General features: G+C 45.9%; 1 protein-coding gene across 6 annotated transcripts in view; it reads left to right on the top strand.

Moving 5' to 3' along the window:
* The first annotated feature begins 11,516 nt into the window (after positions 1-11,516).
* Positions 11,517-16,456, top strand: part of PHYHIPL (phytanoyl-CoA 2-hydroxylase interacting protein like) — a 56,345-nt gene continuing 51,405 nt past the window's right edge. The window contains exon 1 of one of the 6 annotated variants that reach the window (XM_033941496.1): positions 11,517-11,577. Coding sequence is in view for 1 of the 6 variants with exons in the window: in XM_033941492.1 (XP_033797383.1) it covers positions 13,711-13,813 (103 nt within the window). In the remaining 5 variants the exon portion in view is untranslated. The other 5 variants (XM_033941497.1, XM_033941493.1, XM_033941494.1 and 2 more) reach the window with 5 other exon arrangements.

The raw sequence follows: 16,456 nt of genomic DNA, 5'->3' as shown, positions 1-16,456 counted from the left end.
GGACGAAAAATGGCAGATGAGCTTCAACGTGGGGAAATGCAAGGTCATGCACGTGGGGGAAAAAGAACCCGATGTTCACATACAAAATGGGGGGAACACCACTAGGGGTCAGTAACCTGGAGAGAGACCTGGGAGTGATGGTAGATGCATCACTGAAGGCATCGGCGCAATGCGCCACAGCCTCTAGGAAAGCAAACAGAATGTTGGGTATCATTAAGAAGGGTATTACGACCAGGACGAAGGAAGTCATCATGCCGTTGTATCGTGCAATGGTACGGCCGCATCTGGAGTACTGTGTCCAGTACTGGTCACCGTACCTCAAGAAAGACATGGCGGTACTTGAGGGAGTACAAAGAAGAGCAACTAAACTGATAAAGGGAATGGAAAATCTCCCATATACCGACAGATTGAAGCAGTTGGGACTTTTCTCCCTGGAGAAGCGAAGACTTAGAGGAGACATGATAGAAACCTTCAAGATCCTGAAGGGCATAGAAAAAGTAGACAGGGACAGATTTTTCAAATTAAGGGGCACCACGAGCACAAGGGGGCACTCGGAGAAATTGAAAGGGGACAGGTTTAGAACAAACGCTAGGAAGTTCTTTTTCACTCAGAGGGTGGTGGATACATGGAACGCGCTTCCAGAGGCTGTTGTAGACAAGAAAACCTTAAATGGTTTCAAAGAAGGTTTGGATAGATTCCTAGAAGAAAAAGGGATTGAGGGGTATAGATAGGTATAGACCATTGCTCAGGCAATGGGCCTGATGGGCCGCCGCGGGAGCGGACCGCTGGGCAGGATGGACCTATGGTCTGCCTCAGCGGAGGCAACTTCTTATGTTCTTATGAAGGAGGAACAGGTTGGGAACTCTCCTTTACAATACTGTGTGCCTGAGCCTATGGTAATTGAAGAAAGCTATGCTCCGTGTGAAACACATCCTGAGCAAATGGAGATTGCATAAGTGCTGTGAGTTTAAAAGGGGAAAGATTTCTGTAATGTGCTGTTTCTCTGCTGTTCCACTGCTAACTAGGAAAAGTTATGTCTAAAGGTATAACTGTAGAAACTGCCAGTGTTGTTTGCTGATTATAGGACTGGATAGAGCACAAGAGCTTATATGTTTTGCCTATATAAACCTGCATGTAACTAAGCCAAACGCTGTGCAGAAAGACAGCCTGGGTTTCCCCTGGTTTCAGGTTACCAAACCTCCGTGCAGGCTGGCAACTGTTAATTGATCACTATAGCAACCAGTGAGAGGCAATGAGTGCTGCCTGCCTGTAAAGTTTAAACCCAAATGCTGGCTAAGGACTGCTTTATGATTGCTGGGTAAATACAGTCCCAGTTTATGGAGTATTTTCAAGCTTGACATTACCAGCTGTACTACATTAAAGCTGAAAGAACTTTTGATGTTGGTAGCAGTTGAACTTTCCAGTTATGAGACTCTGGTGAAGAGGACTGTTAAAAACTATGATTTATTTTGATGAAGCCCAGAGCACAGCAAATTATGTTTGATTTGAAGAGTGATGGTTTTGTGTATAAAGTTCATGCCACTGGTGGAACCGGGGTTGCTTGGGGCTGCCGAGGCTAGTGGCCTAATAAAGTCTATAAGTTGAATTTAAACCATTCAGACTACTGGAGTCTTCTGTGAAAGAACACACACCGTGTAGCCTAGGTGGTAACCTAGGGGTATCCTATGTGAAAGGTTGCCCTACTTCAAAGGGGCTCACGCCAAGGTTCAAGTCCTGTGCCAATGCCTGGCTACCTAAAACCGCTCGGCTAAAGCGCAGATTGTGACAATTACCATCAAACCAGTCAATCGCATGCATTCATACCTTCTTTGCCCAATCCACTCAATCAGCATACAATCTAAATCTTTGTTATTTTTTTTTTGCCCTAGATGGAATGTTTTTCTGGTTTTCATTAATTTCTGGTCATCACTCTCACTGTAAGACTAAAGCAACTTATTTTTTTGTTTCTTTAAGTCATATGGTTGTTGTTCCCACACCATATTCTTCAGTCAGCCGTTGTAAAGACACATCTTGATCAATTTTCTTCAGTACCTCAACTTTCTGTGCTATTGATAAATGTTTCCTTTTCTGCTTCTCACTGCCACCCTAAGTGGAATCTGCAGATCTTCTTTGCCACTTTCCTGCCCTCTGACCTGAATTTCGCAGAGATCAGGAGAAAAGCATGCTCATATGTTGGTTTCAGCGTGTGTCCAATTTGCATCAAATTTCAGATAAAGGATCTTGTACCTGTACTAGTTCCTGTCCTTAAGGGACACTTATTTCCAACGGGAGTGCCATATTCAATAAAAACCTACAGAATAAGAATCTAGAAGATGCTTTCTTAGAGAAATGGAAGACCATACCCTACTCCCCACAATGTGGTCACTAAATAATGACAAAGGAATCACTTCCCTAGTAATTACCACAGTAGCAGGAATGCCCTTGGAAAATTCCTTGAGAATACCGTGGGAACAGTGTAGCTGGAAATTCTATAGAGAGAAAAGAGACTCAAATCAGCCAGTCAGCAGTGCTAGTATGTAAGGCAAAGCACTGTTGGCATGAAATGTAGTAGGAGGGGGTGCCAAAGAGGGAAGGAGGAGAGACTAACCACTGAGAGAGGGATGGTAGAAGAGAGAGATTGGACTGGGGGGAAGGGAGGAAGGAAGGAGAGAGGTACCTGAGGGAGGGAGATACTCCCCCATAGAGGGGGAGAGAGAGGCCCAACCAGGAAGGGAGGAGGAGAGAGAGAGGGACCCATTCAGTGGGAGACTTCTGCATTTAGCAAGGGATTCTCACTTTCACAAGCCATCTCCTGCACTCCTGCTGGAGAGCCGGGATCTCCTGCTAAGCAGCTCCTTTCTTTGAGGAATTTGAAAACTGCAAGGGCAGAAAGCCATTTGTGTTTCTCCCTCTCCTTTCCCTTCTTTTTTTTTTTATTTATCATTTCCATTAATCAAATACACTACACTGCAAGAAATACTGAAATACATAAATCAATCAGTCAAACATTGACATAAAGAAAGAAGAGGTAATATTTCCTAATTATAGTCCTCCTGTGGGAGAGAAAAAGCCTAAAGAAAAACCCTTGGGAAATGAGTCTAATTACAAAAAATATATTAAAGAAGAAAAAATGAGCAATAGACATCCATCCTAACATTTAAAGTCCACACTTTATGATGGTTCATTCTGGGTTATGAGAAATCCCTTTGCCTTCCAAAAAAAGCCCAATTGAGTATGTTCAAAGAAGATATATTTGTTTCCTTGATAGGGAATAAAACATTTACAAGGAAATCTTAATTGGAACACTGCTCCCAAGGAAATCACTTTTGCTCCATATGTTAGAAATTCCCTCCTCCGAGATTGTGTTCACTTTGAGACATCTGGGAACATATATATCTTTTCTCCTAAAAAGGAGACTTGCTTCAAATTAAAGTATAATTTCAACAGCATTTCATTATCTTGCAAGAAAACGAGAGAAACTAATAATGTTGCTCGTCCAGACACTTCTATCTCTGAAGACTCCAACAAAGCAGACATGTCCAGTTCAAGTTTATCCCCTTCAATATCTTTTTGAATTCTCTTTAGGTAATAAATTCTCTGTATTGGGGGAAGTTTTGATTCTGGAACTTTCAACACCGTTATCAAGAAATTCTTGAGGAGTAATAAATTTAGTTATTGGGAAGTTTAATAATCTTAAATTCAAATTTTTACTTTGATTTTCTAAATTTTCAATCTTCCTCATAATTAACATTTTATCCATAGCTTGTTTACCAACTAAGTTCTTTGTCTCTGTCGTTGATTTTTCCAAATTAATAAGTTCTAACTTTTGCTGTTGAACTGAAGTCTCAAGTTGATTTATCTTGGATGATGAATTCAAAGTAATTGAGACAAAATTGGTACAGCAGGTTTTCTATCTCCGTCCAAATTGAATCCAGTGTTACCGCCTGTGGTTTCTCGAGCAGCTTGAGGGGGGAGAAAACTGCTTGGTTTTCTTTATCTTCTGCCATGGATATCAAACTCTGGACTCCCTCTCTCTTTCACTACCGCTTGTTCTCACAAGGGCAGGCCTCCCAACGTGCATCGGCTCCATGCTAGGAGTCGGCGTTGGTGAACTGACTTCTGGGTCAACAACGGGCTCTGAACGCGTCTCTCCAGAACTGTTCTGGGAGTCCTCCAACATTGTCTGCTCCCCCGAAGCTTCTCCAGGAATTGGGGGCGTGTGGTCTGCGTGGGCTCAGCGATAAGTCGCCATCTAAGCTGTGCTCTTCCCTAAGCACTGCAGCAAATGCGCCCAAAGAGGAGGGATGGACTGTGAACGCTGCTATCACAGTTTGATGCGGCACTGAGGTGTCCGGGGCAATTGGAGGTATGCCCCTCTGCTTTTCACATCTTTTGGGCATCACAAAAGAAATTCGGCAAAGTTTTAAGATAAGAAATTTTCCCAACACAGCGAGAGCTCTCAGTTATGCGTGTTGCTCGATTGCCATCTTGCTTTTTCTCCCCGGGCTCTCCTCTTTTCCCTTCTTCTATAATCCAGCATTCCTCACTCCCTCTACTATGACCCCCCCTCCAATCCAGTCAGCTCTCACTCCCTACAATTTCCAAGCTTGCTTTAGAGTGTCTCCACCTATGCTGTCTCTAGACAGCCTGCAGTCTTTCCTCTGTTAGGTGCTGCCCGCCAAAAACAGGGAGTTGTGTCAGAGGGGCAGGATCTAGCAGAGGAATGACTCTGCAGGCTGGCCAGAATCAGCCTATTTGCATTTTTGCTACCAACAGCAATCTAAAGCATTTTGGAGAGATAACCGGATTTTTTTTTTTTTTTTTGGGGGGGGGGGGGGGAAGGATGATGCCAGCATCTACAGGGGACCTACTGGGCCAACATCGGGTGAGGAGGTGGGAGTAAGAGAGAGAGAGAGAAGAAGGATATTTGTATTCCCAGGTAAGTGGGGCAATAATAAGGGAGAAGAGACAAAGAGATATTGAACCTCAGAGAGGGGTCTGGAGGAAGGGAAGAGAGAAGAAACACGCTGGTCCCAGGATTAGGGGGAATGGGTGGAGTGAAGGAAGAGAGCTGGAGATATGCTGGTCACAGGGTTGGAGGGATGGAAAGGAAAGCACAGTTACTTACTGTAACAGGTGTTATCCAGGAACAGCAGGCAGATATTCTCGACATGTGGGTGACGTCATCCACGGAGCCCTGTCGCGGACAGCTTTTCAAGCAAACTTGATTGAAGATCTCAAGTTTGCTAGTGCTGCACCATGCATGCGTGTGCCTTCCCGCTCAGCTAGAGGGCGCGTCTCTTCAACGTGGTCTTCAGTTCAAATAGCTAGCAAAGAAGCCAACCCGGGGAGGTGGGAGGGTTGTGAGAATATCTGCCTGCTGTCCCTGGATAACACCTGTTACGGTAAGTAACTGTGCTTTATCCCAGGACAAGCAGGCAGCATATTCTCGACATGTGGGTGACCTCCAAGCTAACTAAGAAGGGACGGTGGGAGAGTTGGCAATTTAGGAGAATAGATTACGCAAAACCGACTGGCCGAATCGTATCGCCCACTCCCAGAGCCGAAGAGCCTCCCGGCAAAGAGACAGGGAACCCGTATTGTTTACATAATACATAGCCACCTGGTTGTCCGTGCGCACCAGGACTACTTGATCCTGAAGCAAATGCCGAAAGGCGACCAGGGCATTGTAAATGGCCCGAAGCTCCAGCAGGTTGATGTGACAGCAACGGTCGGCGCTCAACCAAAGACCCTGGGTCCGGAGGCCGTCGAGGTGAGCCCCCCAGGCATACGTGGAGGAGTCCGTCATTAGGACCTTCCGCAGCGGGGGCATGAGAAAGAGAAAACCTCTGGAAAGATTGGAAGAGAGCGTCCACTAACAGAGCGAACGCCTCAAGGAAGGAATCACCACAATGCGCTGCGAGGCGGGATCCCGGTCCTGTCTCCACTGGGACGCCAGGGTCCACTGAAGTACTCGGAGGTGAAGTCTGGCAAAAGGAGTCACATGAATGGTGGAGGCCATGTGTCTCAACAGGATCATCTGCTTGGCGGAGGCCATGGACTGAAGGGAGACCTGCCGGCACAGATGGATGAGGGCGGCCTGCCGAGGTTGAGGCAGAAACAAGCGGAGGTGAAGCGTGTCCAGCACCGCCCCAATGAACTGCAGAGATTGAGAGGGGCACAACTGGGACTTGGGAAAGTTGACCTCGAAACCCAGATGCTGAAGGAACGGGGTCGCAGAAATAACCTCCCGCCATGACGGTGCTTTGATGAGCCAGTCGTCGAGGTACAGGAACACCTGAAGACCCCGCGACCGCAGGGCCGCCGCTACCACCACGAGGCACTTTGTGAAGACTCGTGGGGACGAAGCGAGCTCGAACAGGAGGACCCGATACTGCAGGTGAAGGTCTTCCACCTGAAAGCAAAGGAACCTGCGAGAGGCCGGGTGGATCGGAATGTGAGTATAAGCCTCCTTCAGGTCCAGGGAGCAAAACCAGTCCCCCTCATCCATCAGGGGATACAACGTGGGAAAAGAGAGCATACGGAACTTCTCCTTGACCAGGAACTTGTTCAGCACTCGGAGGTCCAGGATAGGGCGCAGGTCCCCAGTCTTTTTGGGGACCAGAAAGTACCGGGAGTAGAATCCGGTGCCCCGCTGACACAAAGGGACCTCCTCCACCGCTCGAAGGCGAAGGAGGACATGAGCCTCCTGGAGAAGAAGGGGGAGTTGCGCTCTGTTCGAAGGACACTCTCTTGGGGGCAGGTCCGGAAGTGCAGGGAATACCCCTCTCCGATGATGGAGAGGACCCAATTGTCCGTAGTTATCAGTTCCCACTGGTGAGAAAAGGCCCCCTATAGGCAGAGGAGAAGGCTCGAGGACGGAGGGGGTCGGCCTTCCCCAACCCAGACAGTCGAAAGGACGGCGCAGGCTTAGCCGTCACAGGGGTCTGAGGCTTCTGAGGGGCCCTCTGCTGCTGCTGACACCAAGGAGGCGGTCTGGAAAAAGCCGGCGTCGATTTCTGAGGATAGCGCCGGGGGAGGGCAACTTGTACGACTTAGGAGGAGCGGCCTTCGCCTTGGGTCAGACCAAGGAGGCAAAGGAGCGATCATGCTCGGAGAGGCGTTTGGTGGCTGCCTCAATAGAGTCATCAAAGAGTTCATTGCCCAAGCACAGGAGATTCGCCAGCCGGTCCTGCAGATTCGGGTCCATGTCAACTATGCGGAGCCAAGCCAGGCGGCGCATGGCTACCGCAAAGGCAGAGACCCTGGAGGAGAGTTCAAAGGCATCATATGTCGCCTGAAACATATAAAACTTGTGACAAACCAAAGTCCATTTCGGGTTTTTCCCATAGCAAACCCAAATCCGTCCTGGGTTTTGTCCCAAGAAGCAGGAGAAACCTTACTGAGCTTAGGTATAGGAGAGCTGACCAGGTGACTAATCAATTAACTGAGCAAGCTGACTTCTGCTCAGACTATGATATGGAGGTAGAAGAAGCAGGGCAGGAAAAGGTTAAGGGAAAAACTTACACTCTGTGCAGACCTGTCCCTGACAAGGTCAGAAGGCTGAGAACATTTGAGCAGCCCGTTAGAGCCAAGGCTAGAGATAAACTTGCGGGTGTGTGGCAAACCCTTTCCCCACCTTCTCAGAGGGGGAGTGGTTATTCACAGGATATAACGTGGCTTCTGAGAACAGGAAGGGGGCACACAGATGAGAAGCAGACGGGAGAGTGGGAATCCGAGGAGAGGCAGTCCCTCTCAGACTGTCCTATGCTAGAGACAGAAGAGTTGCCTCCTTTCTGGAATACTGGGGAACATTCAGGAGAAGCCATGGAGGTACAGGAAAGCTACTTAGAAGGTGACACACAGCCAATAGCTATGGAAACGCAGTAAGCAAGAGATTGTGGGTTTTAACTGTTTATTCTTCTATGCTGCCAGCCAAACTCTTGCCTGTTTAAAGCCAGTCTGAAATCTCTCCTGGAAAGCCACGTTTGGAGGTTTCTGTAAAGCAGGAAGGTGTGTATTACTGACAAGCCGTTTGTGAATGTATTTCCTGAATGGTGAAGCAAGCTAGGAGATCTCGTTGTTCCTGCACAGCTGTGGCTGATAATTGCAGTAGCGTTTTGCAAAGGAAACGTATGCCTAATACTGAGGTTTTGATCAGTACAGGATTTTTGTGTGTGATATGAACTGCATAGTGAAACTTTACTTGCTTGAACATTATTGCTCTGGTGAAGAGGACTATGATGCTTACCTGATTAAAGTCCAGAAGCAGAGGACTGAATATCATTTAGTTTGGGTTCAAGCACAAACTTACTGAGTGCCTTATCAGAACTGTTTTGTTATAATTTCATGCAATGCGAGTTCATCCTGAGTTACAAGGTTGAAGTCTGTGTTTTGGGTTTATTCAACCAGTGGTTGAAATAAAATTATTTTTGTTTTGGCCATTTCTGACTGAGCTTCTGTTTACCTTGCCTGCGCATGAGACTGATAATGTGCCTGTTTTAAGATCTGAAGGATCCTTTAGTGGAAAGGGACACGCCAGATCTGAGCTTTGGTCACGTTCCCGTGTGCACGCTGCGCCTTACAGGAGTACGGATGGTGACAAGCTCAATCTGCAACAACATATCCAGGAGCCGGCAAAAATCCGGCTGGCGATGGGTAGGCAAATCATCCTGAAAAGAGAGCATGGATTTGATGAACTGTTTGAGATAGGATGTGAAAGTAAAATTGTAGTTCAGAACCCTGTTCGCCATCATCGAATTTTGGTACAGGCGTCTGCCAAATTTATCCATAGTCCGGCCTTCCTGGCCCGGCGGGACAGCTGCGTAGACCCTAGAGTGATTAGACTTCTTCAGGGAAGACTCCACCACCAGAGACTGGTGGGAGAGTTGAGCCTTCTCAAACCCCTTACAAGGGACCGTCTGGTACCGGGATTCCATTTTGGACGGAATGGCCGGGATAGCATAAGGAGTCTCCAAATTCCGGAAGAAAGTCTGCTGCAAAACCGGATTTAAAGGGAGGCGAAGGGATTCCTTCGGTGGATAAGGAAGCTCCATCTCCTCCAAATATTCCCGGGTGTACCTGGAATCAGACTGGAGGTCCAATTGCAGTGCCTTGCCCATGTCCATCACAAACCTGGTGAAGGAAGACGGCTTGCTCGCAGAAGGCCCCTTAAGGGGGGAAGCCGAGCGAGACTTCGGTGCAGCAGAAAATGAGGGGGAAGCCTCCCTCGAATATTGCACTGGTACATCAGTGTCAACAAGCATGGACATCGAGGAGGCCCCACTAAAAAAACGTGGGGGAGTTGACGACGGCTTGCGCTTAGAGAGCCGGGAAGGCGAGGACCCCGGGGTCCAAGATCCGGGGAGCCCGCCTCGGCGAGCACCGGGAAGAAGAGACCTGCCAACATGGGAGGGAGGCGGGAGTCCTCGACCTCGGAGCTCCCCGGTCCAGGGACAAAGACGGTACAGGAGAGCGGAGAAGACTAGGGTCAGAAAGTAAGAGGTCTGACGGCTTGATGGACCCCGTAGTGCGAGGGCCTGGTGACCTACCCCACTTCGGAGAATAATCCCTGGGACGCTTTGCAGACCACTGCCTTGAGGAAGAAGTCCATCTCGACTGGTGCTTTGCACGAGGCCGGGCGAGGGAACCGGCGAGGAATCACTCGAGGACAAGCGTCGAGGCCAACGCACCTTGCACCGAGAGCTCTCTGCACGATGCTCAAGCTAGTCCACAACGAGCGAGGTCGAGGCCGGGGAAAGCTTAGGTAAAGCCGAGGAGATCTGCGAGGTTAAGATAGCCTTAAGCATATCCTCGAACATCGGCACCGAGACCAGAGGATTCGGACATAGTGGTGCAGCAGTGCACTCCAACGAGGGTGACCTCGATGTAGAGTATTCCCTTAATGTGGAGGCACACTTGGAAGGAGATCTCGTCGAGGCCGGTAGAACTACACTCACTGCCTGGGCAGCCAGAGACTCCGAGGATAGCTTCTTCGGTAGCTGAGCTGAACTTGAAGGAGGAAGAGGAGACTTACCCGAGGCCGAGGTCTTCAAAGCCGGAGCCCCCGAGGTCTTCGAAGTCGAGGGAGACCTGCTCGGGACTGAGGCCTTCGAGGCCGACATCGAGACTGAGGTCGAGGCCAAGACCGGGGTCGAGATGTTACCAGCTTCCATGGCGAAGAGGTCCAGAATCTTGGCCTGACGCCGACGAAGAGCCCGAGCCCGAAGGGTGACACAATGAGGGCAAGAGTCCGTAGGGTGATCAACACCCAGGCAAAGGATACACCAACGGTGCGGGTCTGTGATGGAAATTACCCAACCGTACTGCATGCACTTTTTGAACCCGGTAAGAGGCCAGGACATAGGGTAGGAAGGAGGGCCGTGGCCACTGCAAAACCGGGAACCCCCGGTGCAGATCGAAGAAAAAAATACCGAAAAATAATAACTTTTTTTTTTTAAAAACAATAAAGACGCAGAGCACAGCGACTTCCGACTAGAAAAACCAAAAAAAGAAGTTGCAGTGCAAGAAAGGCGCTTAGGATTGCAGAGAAGAGACACAGGGTTTTCTGGCTCCGTGGAAAACTAAGAACTGAAGACCATGTTGAGGAGACACGCCCTCTAGCTGAGCGGGAAGGCACACGCATGCGCGGTGCAGCACTAGCAAACTTGAGATCTTCAATCAAGTTTGCTTGAAAAGCTGTCCGCGACGGGGCTCCGTGGATGACGTCACCCACATGTCGAGAATATGCTGCCTGCTTGTCCTGTGATAAAGGGAAACATGCTTGTTCCAATTGGGAGGGGGGGGGGGAGGAAGGAAGAGAGAGGGATATATTCTGGCCCCGGGAGGAGATGTGTTGCCTTAGGAGATGGAAGGAAGATATAGACGTGCTGGTCCTGGAAGGGGTTGCAAGAGAATTTGGGATGAGTGAAGGGTGATATGTGACATGAGGAGGGAAAAGGGACATAAGAGAGGTGATAAGGGACATGGAGATCATAGGAACAGGGGTGGGGGCATAAGGGCAGAGGGGTGATATCGGCAAAATGAGGGGTGCAAGGAATGGCAATGCTGTTCAAGAATAAGGACCGAGATTGGAGATGCTGAACATGGTAAGAGTACAGGGCAGGGACAAAGTGGAAATGCTGGTCAGGGCAGGGACACAGTGGAAATGCTGGTCAGGATGGCTAGAAACATAGAGGGAAGAAAATAATGTCAAAATGGACAAGATCATTGTAAGCAAGTTAAGAGGAAACCAGAAACCGGACACTGGGACAATACAATTAGAAAAATAAAATGACAGACAACAAAGGTAAAAAAAAAAATAAATAAATAAAAAATTATTTTCTATTTATTTATTAGAATGTGTCAGTTTTTGAATGTACATCTGCCAGATTTGGTTAATAGCTGGGCCCCAGGAAAAAAAAAAAAAAAGGACTCCCCCTGATTTATTGGCCTGAAATTTCCAGTACAGCAATGGAAAATCTCCAGCTTTTTGGTGGGCCAATCTTGGCATCTCTGAAACAGAACTATTTTCATGTCGGTAAGCCTCTCTAAAGACGAAGGAAATTCAAATTCTTGGTGAGTCTTGATTGGGACTCCTTTCCAAATTTCTGGCCTGGGCCCTGCATGTTGTTTTTTAAAAAAAAAAAAACACGCGACGCAACATATATTTTGCGTCTCTATTTTTCCAGAAACCACCACCAAAATTAGAAACATTGGTAAGAAAACGATGGCGACTTTAGTAATAGGCTAAAGAGCAGCAGGGAAAATTCAGCCACTAATTAGAAGGAAATTTACTTTTAGTTTAACCTTGCAAATCTCTCCTTGAAGTGGACTTTAGGAAGGAAAAAGGAACTGAAACTCACAAGAAACGCAACTGCGCGTGTCGCAGACGTCTAGGTTTGATTGTGTCAAGTCTGTGAAATTTCCAGCCAGACGTTACCGGTGCTGTCTTGAGCACGTGACCTCAAACAGCAGATTTGGCCTTAGCACGCGGCAGAATTTTGCGCTTAGCTAGGAGTCCTCGAGTACCGTGTGGGCTGTATCCGGGCACTTCCTTCCTAAAGCCACCGCCTCCGTTAGCGGAAGCTCGAGGTGCCCAGTCCGGTACAAAGTCCAACGGCCAAAATAAGGTAACGGTTAGAACTTGCCAAAAGCCTTAAGGGGAGGCCTTTACTGACAAGTACTCTTTCCCAAGTTGTAGATTCTGCTTTCCTCCTGGTGCCTGTTTGGTTTAGGTAGAGTGAGAGGGGTTTGGCAGCAGTTTTAGGGTAATGCTCGAGGTATATAAATGATTAAATAAATTTAAAAAAATGATCATCTTCAGTTTAGGATGTTTGTGATATCCCTGCTATCGGTTGGGAGTTGGGGCCTAACACAGTTGCTTGTTTTTGTTACGATTTGGAATTCCATTTGACTGTACAGTTGGGGAAGGGCGCTATAATGAATTTGGGAAGTTTCACTTTCATAAGGGGGAGGTTCGTTCCTTCCTTCCTGATTTTAGTTTGAGATCTGGACTGTTCTCAGGAGTTTGGGATTGGTATCTGCTATTCTTTGATCCCTGGTGCAGTGTTTTGGAGATATTTCTTTAAGTAGGTGCAGCAGTAGAAGTACTTTGACAATGGAGAGGAATGAATTCTATTTATGTATCATGTGAGATATACAGTGTGTGCAAAGGAGATGTGCAATATGGCGGTAAATGAAAGAGTGGAGGCTATTATTGATTGTTATTTTGGAAGGAGACAGAGATGGACTAGGTTGAGTGCAACCCATGATTTTCTAGATGTTTCCTTTAAGCTGTTCGCTTAATTCGCCGATATTTACAGAACAGGCATTCCTCGTTCGAAAATGTGTATAAATTTGTGTGCACTACTCCTCCATTTCACTGTGGTTAAGGTGAGGTTAAATCAAATCCCTTTTTTATGCAGAGTTTCTCTACAATCTGCCAGGCAGCACTGGGAGCTCTCACATGACATGCCACAGAGCCAGACATCAAACAATAAAAGCCTCTGGCCTGATACAGTAGAGTTTACACAGTACCTTCAAGAATCGGCGTCTGTCTCCTTCCCTTCCTATTGTTTGATCGGATTTTGCGGGCAGGTGTAAGCCTTATCCTTCCGGAACAACCCAAGGCTCTACCCCTGCTGTCTCTCCAGACACTAGTCAGAACCCGATCTTTCCTCTCGGCGCCTTTCGACTGCTTTCCCCGCCCCTTCCCCCCCCCCCCCCCGGCATTGAAGATAGTACCATTAGGGTATCAATAGACAAGCTAGAGCCCGCAGGACTCCTCCCTTATACACCCTCTGGTTGATAACGTGACCGCTGCTAGCCGCTGCAAGGAGTGGAGGGCGGCATTAGAGCGGTGTAACTACGGTGTGTGTGCGGCAGCGCGCGGTTTGCTGTCGCACAGTGGGAAAGTATCGTTATATCGCCATGTGTTCCGTCTGAAAAACGGGTCCGTTGCGCGCACAAACCTTGCTCAGCTCAGAAAGATTTCGCGCTTGATACTCCCCTGCGTTCTCCCGCCGCTGCCTCTGCATCACCGCGGCGCCAAGTCAGTGACTGAGCGCTGACGCTGCCGTCTCCCCAGAAGCATTGAAAGGGAACAAGGGAGCGCTTGCCCCGGCTCAGCGAGGAAGAAAGAGATCCGTCTGTCACCTTAGCGCTCCACGGCAAAATCAAGAACGGGCGAAAGGCGAAGAGAAAGGGGACATGGAGGTTCCACGTCTAAGCCACATTAGCAGCCCGACCAGTCCCTGCGAGGATATGATCAAGAATCTGAGCTTGGAAGCTATTCAGTTGTGCGATAGGGATGGTAAGAGCGACATCTCTCTAATCCTTACGCGAGATGCTGCTTTTTGAATTATGGAGGAAATTAATCCCACTACGCTCTACGCTTCTTTGTTTTCTTGGTGATATTTGGAATTGTAAATACTGTATTATCATTGTCCCTTTCAGCACGAAGGGGAAAAAGAACAACCCCCCGTAAGGCCAGTTCGTCACGCCATTGTATTGTGTAGTTTCTAATCTGAATGGATTGCACAGATATTGATTATTATGGTGTTTGCAGGACGCATACTTAACATGTTTTGTGTTAGCCTTTTCCTGTCGGGATTGGAATGTAATCAATCTAAATAGGCATTGCGTTTTTTATGTTGCGACAGACCTGTGCACAGATATGTAGAATCGTCACGCTTTGTTTTTATTAGTTGTGTTAATACTTGTTGTCAAGTCTTTATAATGATTTTAGTAACCCCATAGTATATATTGGATTATATATACTGTATACAGTATATATATATTTTTTTTTTTGTAGAAGAGAGGGGGCGAGGCTAGAAGGAAGTAGGTATGAATTGTGTATTTCAGCACCATGGACAGATAGAACCTTCAGGATTATAGGCAGTGTGGTTCAAAAATTTGCCGAGCAACTGCACTTAACCGGTCTGAATAGTGCTGGCACAAAATACATAGCTCATGCAACATATTTTCTGCAAGACACACTAAGCAGTTTTGCAATGACAGATGACTAAAAAGCAGCTGGTTTTGTGCATCACTATTAAATATTTTGCTTTACTGAGAAAGTTTGAGATATAATCTGTGCTAAAATGCCAGAATTGATATGGATTTAACATTCTGTATGTAGCTTTCTAAACTGAAAATTTGTACTGAGGGGCCAAAGCTTTGTTTGACAGTTTAAGATAATATGATTCCTAAAACTTTAAGAGTTGATTTTTTTCAATATGAAATATGTTGAGTCATGCATGGACAACCATGACTGGCAAATCCTTCCTGGAGTTCCTATTTGCTACAGTCATTTGTATATTAAAAAAAAGGAAATGTAATAAGTGTGATAGTTTAGTAAATGTTCTCTTCAGAGGTCGATTCTGAATTAAATAATTTTCTTTTCCAGTATTTGATGTTCATTAATATAAGACCATTGAAATATTTAAGTGTTTTAAAATTGTCAGTAATTTAGTCCTTTTGGCTGTCAATTGCAAAAAAAGGGCTATGCATTCATGAAAATTTGAACATTTTTCATAAAGTTTAACTGTTAATGTTTAATTTTCATCTAATTATATTTGGATTTGGCTGTTTCAGATAAGACATTTTTTTTGTGAACCAATCAATTATATTTCATTTGGAGTATTTCAGAACTGTGCATTTTACATGATTTGATTTAATTTGAATCATTTCTGAAGCTACAGTATATTTATTGGTTGTAGCTTTTCTACCAACATAATAAATTCTGCTTTTAGTACCACAAACCTGGATTGTCACATGAAATATATGTTGAAACATGAACATGAAAATATATTTATTACTTACACAATATATTGCCTTGGAAAGCTAAATACTTTGTATGCTAATGAAGTGGAACATATTATATAGTGTTAATCTGGTATGCATAGATAGGTGAAGGAGCATACAATCTCATTGTATAGTATAACTGTTTTTTCATGGTGAAAATATGGTTTTATTAGTTGAATGACCTTTTGTGTACAGCTGCATTTGTTTTGTTGTCTGACATTTTATAAATTGCAGAGGACCTTCTTCAGTTTATTACCATAGGTTCAAATTAGGAGAAAATATAATTTAGAACCCATAGATTTTTTTAGATCTTTATTTGTCTCAAAGTAATATTGAAGTCCATGGTGCAGGTCTTTATTTTTCTTTGCTCTATGGCAAAGTAATGTGTTTTTATTTTAAAATAGCCATCAATAAACTGCTTTCTTCATTAGTGACACAGTCATTTTAGTGAATATGTGGCAAAATATATGGGTAGTTCTATAATTAGGTGCCACATGTTAGGCGGTCCAATGGTGTTTTGGTAGTGTGCACGGAGTGCCAGTTCTATAACATCATCTGGGCATCCAGACTCTGTTATAGAATACTAGTGTAATCTGGTATCGGTGTGTCTTACATTTAGATACCTGCAATTATATCGGCCATAGACCTAGCATAACTGATAGCATCTAAATGCGGCAAGGTTGCATTTTGTATAAGTTAGTGTGTAAGTTGGATTCCTACTTATGCTCTGCCTCTTGCACATCCCTTACATGCCCCTTGCATTTACGTACTACAGAATAATGCATACTAAACTTACTCATATAAGTGCCAATCTCCTCACTTATATGCTAAAGCACATATACTAAAGGTTAATCAACTGAGAAAAAACCTCTAATGAAACGGTGCTGTAAGTTAGGCGGCAGTAGGTATCCTACCGCCGCCTAACTTAATTGGTTTAATCAGCACACTAATTGGCTGTGTCAATTAAAAACCAATTAAAATCTTGTTTAAAAAAATGTAGGTGCTGGAATTGCATCAACAGAGGCATCTAAGGTCAAAGTAGGTGTGATTTGGACCAGAAATTACCTTAGGCAACATTAGGCGTGTTTCTTTGTCAAAGGTAGGCGCTGGTAATGTCGACCTCTAAAATCATGGCCTACATTATTGGCGC

Source organism: Geotrypetes seraphini, chromosome 4 (genome assembly GCF_902459505.1).
Source record: "Geotrypetes seraphini chromosome 4, aGeoSer1.1, whole genome shotgun sequence".
NCBI lineage: Eukaryota > Metazoa > Chordata > Amphibia > Gymnophiona > Dermophiidae > Geotrypetes > Geotrypetes seraphini.
Note: the sequence above shows the minus strand (reverse complement) of the source record. Positions and strands in the feature narration are given on the sequence as shown.